This window comes from Sinocyclocheilus grahami, unplaced genomic scaffold (genome assembly GCF_001515645.1).
Source record: "Sinocyclocheilus grahami isolate Dianchi unplaced genomic scaffold, SAMN03320097.WGS_v1.1 scaffold152.1, whole genome shotgun sequence".
Lineage (NCBI taxonomy): Eukaryota > Metazoa > Chordata > Actinopteri > Cypriniformes > Cyprinidae > Sinocyclocheilus > Sinocyclocheilus grahami.
Genome location: NW_015505331.1, coordinates 1197952 through 1204246, shown reverse-complemented (window position 1 = coordinate 1204246; position 6295 = coordinate 1197952). Strand labels below are relative to the sequence as shown.

Sequence of the window (6295 nt, the reverse complement as noted above, 5' to 3'; positions counted from 1 at the left end):
ACAGTCTGTGATGGTTTGGGGTGCAATGTCATCTGCTGGTGTTGGTCCATTGTGTTATTTGAAAACCAAAGTCACTGCACCCGTTTACCAAGAAATTTTGGAGCACTTCATGCTTCCTTCTGCTGACCAGCTTTTTGATTAATCGCAGACAATCATGCGATTAATCGCGATTTTTAAAAATGTAATCGTTGCCCAGCACTTTTTGAAGATGCTGATTTCATTTTCCATCAGGATTTGGCACCTGCCCACACTGCCAATATTGAGATGCACCTGTGTGTGTGTGTGTGTGTATATATATATATATATATATATATATATATAAAACTTTATTTTAATTATAATTTGATAATTTCTCTCTCAGTGGGGAAAGTGCAGAGAGCCCTGATGTTGGCCATTCTGGACCTTCTGAAGCTCCACCTGCTGTCATTCCATCACAAGGTGATCTCCTAGGTGACTTGCTGAACCTGGATCTGGCCCCACCCACTGTCACTGTCCCTTCAGTGCAGCCCTCAATGCAGATGGGAGCCATGGACCTACTGGGAGGAGGTCTGGATAGTCTGGTATGTTCCTCTCGTGCCGCCTCTCACTTTGCTACAAACATAATCAGCCCTCAGTGGTGAAATTAGATTAACTTATAGAAAAATGGTGTAATTACTAGAATTAATATACCCATCTGTTATTTTAACAATCTGTGTGTGCGTATACATGCAAGCTTTACGGTAGTGTGTTGAGTTAGCGTTGACCTGAAAAGGATCCAGACCTACTTCAATAAATCGAGATCATCTAAGTGGATTCTGATCCCAGATCAGCCCCCTCCTCCTTAAAAACACATCCAAAGTCCCTTAACCAGTGTAATTGTGTCTTGAGAAATCACAGATGGTCTTGCATAATTACAGTTAACTTTCCTTGCCTGCATTTCCCCTCTGGTCTTCTTTCACTTTTTTTTTTTACTCTTGGTTTTTTTTCTTTCTTTCTTTTTTTCCCTCTCTCTTATCCTTACGCTACACTTGCAGATGGGCGATGAATCAGATACGGTAATTAAACTAAGTGAAAGAGGAAGCAGACACTTTCATATCATGCCATTGAATTAGGCTAAAATGGGGATCTGTTAGTATGTGTATCCGATGTACTCATCACACCAGCAGAGGGCTGCTTCAGCTACTGCAGTCTACCTTGTACATTTACAGCCCCAACATTTTTATTTACAACCACTTGCAACTAGTGTTGACATCAGTAAAATATGTTTATTTTGTCATTCCACATCTTGTATAAACAGTCCTGGGCTTGCTGCAACCACATGTTATTTTTTTAGGGAGTTGTGTCAATATTTTTAGCAACTGTAAAGTTTTAGAAATCCCCACCATCATTCCCCTCATTTCTTCTGCTTTCATCCATTGGAAACATTTCATCCATTTCTCATTCCTGTATCAGCCGGGTGGCAGGACTGAGGTGCAGTCTCCCCAACCATCTTCTGATTATAGTGAGAGAGAGGTCTGTGTGGGTGTTCTCACCTTTTGCGTTCATCCTTAAAAAGTTCTTCTGTACTGATTTTAGAGTAGTCCCTGTTGCCCAACATAAACTGGTTTTAGATCAGTATGAAGGAATCATAAGAGCACCTTTCCTCCTTTTTGTTTCAGTGTTTGAGTTTGTAGCATTAGTTGTAGTCACACACAAGTAGGCACGTCTCATACAGAATGTTTAGTATGTTGAAAGAAGGGGCGGGCAAAATATGACTAAATTTTTCATGATACAAGTAATTTTTTGTCACAATAATTCTATATGTATTTCACAGAAAAGTTATTTTATTTTATCTTTGTTATTAGAAATAAGTTTTTTTCAGGTGCAGTATGTCTGTTTAACAATAGCATTCAAGTAAGAAATACTAAAAAAAAAAGAATAATCGAATGTAAAATAAAACACTAATATATTAATAAAATAGCAAAATCTTTATCGATTGACACTTCATATTGCCCAACCCTGGTTGAGCTTAAAAAGCCTAAAGAAACTGTTAATAGGACGTCTCACAACTGCCTTAGCAGCTGATTGACTTGTTTTCACCCACTGAGCTAGTTCCCCCTTCATCAACCTCTTTATAATTATCCGCATCTTTCCTGCCTACTGATCCTTACACTCATTTTTTGTCCTCCCTCTGTTCACAGCTGGGAGGAGACATCGGCGGAAGTCCTTCGGTAAGATGGAGAAAGATTTTTAGCAAATTTCACCCAGACTTTGATGAATGTGCTTCATTGGAGGAGTATTAGCATCAACAGAGGGTTTGCCTTCATTAATCAAAGAGCTGTTAAATTACTCCTACACATTTTTTTTTATCTTAGTTAATTTGTCTTTTTCGTGATGGTCTTGTAACAGTCTGGGAAAGTTGTAATAGGTTGTAATACTCATCTCCCTCTGCTCAGATGGGTGCCGGTTTGGGGGCGGCCCCAGCAGCCATGCCTGCCTCTCTCGGCAGTGCTCCTACTGTTGGAGGTGGATTGGGAGACCTTTTTGACCTTGGTGGAGGTGTTGGCATGCCAACAGGATCCTACGTTGCTCCCAAAACTGTAAGTATAGAATCAATCAATACTCTTAAGCTGGGGACACACTACACGACTAGCTGAAACATTCTAAGATTGACCTCAACACACTTAACGACTGTTTCAATCGACTGGAACAGATTTTAGTCTTTGACAATCGGAAAGGAGCACAAACCTAATGACTGAGTCACTCCACTACATAACACACTTAACGACTGGACAAATTCTGCCAAACCTAAAAACAACTCTCAAAAACCGCAGCATCTACCAGCGCTCCCGCAGCCGCTCCCGCCCCACAATACAGCGGACAACGCCGGTGAGCTTTTACCTATTGAAACGTTAAGGTCTGTTTTACTTTTCTTATGTGCTTAATTTAACAGAAAATATTAGGTTTTTTTCTGCTATGTTAGTGATCCTAATGAGTGTCACAGCAATGTGTTTTGAATATGTTTTGCGTTAAGTCCGATGCTACTCTTTCCTTTTGGAATTATTGAGTGAGTAGACACATTTCATTATGTATTTTCAAATGCCTATGCCTATGTTTAATTCCCTTAATTATAAAATTTCTAGTGCTATTTTTAAACCTTTAGGCAAGCAATAATTTATTAATTATCTCATGTATGTCTAAAATCAGGGATTAAAAATGAACTGGTTCTAAGTAAAAAAAAATGTAAAAAAAAGGTAGGTAAATTTTTTTTCGTTACATTACTCGAGTTTGGCTACCAGTTAGAACGAAATAAAACATAACTTAATAAATTCAAGGCACTCTAATTTCCATATCCATTTGACACAAAACTATTATATATAATTAATATATTTATAAAGTAATTTTATCTCGTCATGTTCGTGATTTACGATTAAGGCTTCCTATATTCGTTATGAAGAAAATTCGTTAGCCACTATAAAATTCTTCATAACAAATTTTAAGAAGTTAGAAGTTGAGAAAAAATTTAATTAGCCTGTAGATAGGCCTATAGGCTAATTCTATTTTTTCTTAACTTTTATTAGAATGCAGATTGAAATAAAATAATTCTTGATAATCTTTAAAATTAGAGAAATCACTGACATAATTTAGGCTATAATTTTCTTCGACTGCAGAGAAAACAAAACTTTTATTCGCAGTGTTAACGAATTAAAAGAAAGTCAAGAAATAAATAACAAAAACCTCAGAGATTTTTCTTGTAATCAAGAAGAAAATGACAAAATTACAAAACAAATGCTGAATGATGTTTGACAGTGCACGCAGCTCCTCTGTATAGATGCAATCGCAGGTGTCAGTCGCAAATATTAAACATGTTTAAAAAAATATTTGTGAAAACCACTGGCAACGACTGGTTCTTGAATTCTAAGATTATAATCTTTAGATACCACACACTATGCAACTTTTTCTGCTGACTGCAAACAGCGACTGAGCCCAACTGGAACAGACCCGGTCCGACTGGGCACGATCCGTCATCAAGACCAAATTCCATTCATAATCGGCCTGACAGTCGTGTAGTGTGTTCTCGGCTTTAATCAATAACTTTGGTTATGTCTTCAGCAGGCTTTTTTATGAGCAGGTTCACCGCCTTTTTAAGTCAATTTTTAATATGGCAACGTTTCCTGGACTCTTAAGTGGGGTGTGCACATAGAACATGCTGTGGTGTTCAATAATGGACTCTCCAGTCCAACAGAATGCAGAGCACATTTTTAATTGTAAAAAAATGTCTTAGAAATGCAACTCTCATAGAATGAGATGCTTAAAAAAGCACCAAGGCGCAATGTACAGAAATATTGAGACAACAAAAGCCACAGACGTGTGTGTGCCCCAAACTCTCTTTCTTTACCCCACACTCTCAACCTGTTTATCTGTGGGTTCAGGTGTGGTTACTGGCAATGAAGGCTAAAGGGCTGGAGATTTCTGGGACGTTTGCTAGACGTGGTGGGATCATTCAGATGGATCTGTCTCTTACCAACAAAGCCATGAGTGTTATGACTGACTTCGCCATTCAGTTCAACAGGAACAGGTGAGTCCAGTGGCAGAACGGGAGACTGTTTTGGAGGTCTCTTCAAGGTTTTGCTGTTCTCTCTGCGGTATCTTCGCCGCTTGCTAATCAGTTTGGAGGCCTGCCTGGAAAACGTAGCATTCATTTATACTGTTTTGTCAGTGGGATCATTCAAGGACATGCTGATATTCTAAAGAGACTTAAATGTGTTTTCATGTCAATTGATGTCTTCGGTCTAGAAAATTACCTCTCGTTTAGTAAAGCCTGAAAGTAGAATGTTGTAATATATTCTACTTAAATCTTACAATACAAGGGCAACAAGGAGGTCATATTCTTATGTATGTATAGATTTATAGAATGGTGCTTTCTCACACAAATCTCGCAGCCACAATGATAGGCTGTTGTTAGTGTTGCTATCCAATTGCTAAGGCGACTTAGTGGCCCAATCGAAAGTGCACACCTCAAAGTCTCTGTGATATTCTTGTCTTGTTCCTAGGCCCTTCTGTTTGTAAACATGCAACAAATGTACAGATTGCAAAAAAAATATATAAAAATCGAATCCTGAGCCAAATATTGATTGTGTCTTAACTGGTGATGCAACCAAAAATATTTGTCCGAAACTGTTTTGGAGGGCAAACTCATTGACCAAAACTTCTCTAATGACACATTTTGACTGTGACTATTTCGCAGCATGGATTAGCTACAGCAAGTAAACATATCATCAGTCATCAAATATCACCATGACCAAAAATGATGCTAGAGTATGTAAAATGTGTTTGGCTGAAATATTGAGAGATGGCTCATTGCAGAAGAAGTTCACCTGTGAATATGACATACGAATAAGCATACAAATTAAATTACCCACATTTAAATGCAGAAACATTATTTTTGGCTAAATAAAAACTTTAAGATGCAAAATTTTTTATTGCATCAGTAGTCTTAACTGAATTTCTCTGTTTTTCTGTAGTTTTGGTCTCGCCCCTGCTGGCCCTATGCAGGTTCTGACTCCTCTGAGCCCCAATCAGACCATTGACGTTAGTCTCCCTCTCAGCATGAGTGGCCCTGTCATGAAAATGGAACCTCTCAACAATCTGCAGGTAATATATCCACCGCATTTTTCAGCAGCATTATATTTCACGTGCAGTATGAATGATGAGTGTGTATGTATGAGTGTTGTGCTGCTAAAAGGGTCATGAACTGAGAAATCCAAATTCTCTTGATCTTTTGACATATAAGAGGTCATTGTACAGTCATGGCCAAAAGTTTTGGCAGTGACATAAATTTTGTGTTTTGCAAAGTTTGCTGCTTCAATATTTGTATTATTTTTTCACACGTTTCTATGGTATACTGGAAAAACAATGATAAGCATATCATAAGTTTTAAAGGCTTTTATTGGCAAAAAAATATAATGAGACAATATTTACAGTGTTGACCGTTGTTCTTCATAACCTCTGCAATTCGCTCTGGCATGCTGGATATTAGCTTCTGGGCCAAATCCTGACTGATGGCGATCCATTCTTGCCTTATTAGTTCTCGGAGTTGATCACAATTTGGGGGCTTCTGCTTGTCCACTCGCCTTTTGAGGATTGACCACACGTTCTCTATGGGATTGATGCCTGGCCACGGATCCAAAATTTCAATGTAATGATCTTCGAGCCACTTCTTTATCACTCTTGCTTTGTGACATGGTGCTCCATCATGCTGGAAAATGCACGGATCATCACCAAATTGCTCTTTCAGGACATCTTGATATCATTCTTTATTCATGGCAGTGTTTTA

General features: G+C 38.3%; 1 protein-coding gene across 1 annotated transcript in view; it reads left to right on the top strand.

Annotated features, from left to right (window-relative positions):
* The window catches only part of LOC107592369 (AP-1 complex subunit beta-1-like), a 27270-nt gene that overhangs the window by 12246 nt on the left and 8729 nt on the right, over positions 1 to 6295 (top strand). Inside the window, exons 12-18 of the mRNA XM_016281870.1 lie at positions 362 to 560; positions 1014 to 1034; positions 1432 to 1491; positions 2160 to 2189; positions 2415 to 2558; positions 4392 to 4537; positions 5484 to 5613. Coding sequence (XP_016137356.1) covers positions 362 to 560; positions 1014 to 1034; positions 1432 to 1491; positions 2160 to 2189; positions 2415 to 2558; positions 4392 to 4537; positions 5484 to 5613 — 730 coding nt within the window. The remainder of the gene's footprint in view (positions 1 to 361; positions 561 to 1013; positions 1035 to 1431; positions 1492 to 2159; positions 2190 to 2414; positions 2559 to 4391; positions 4538 to 5483; positions 5614 to 6295) is intronic.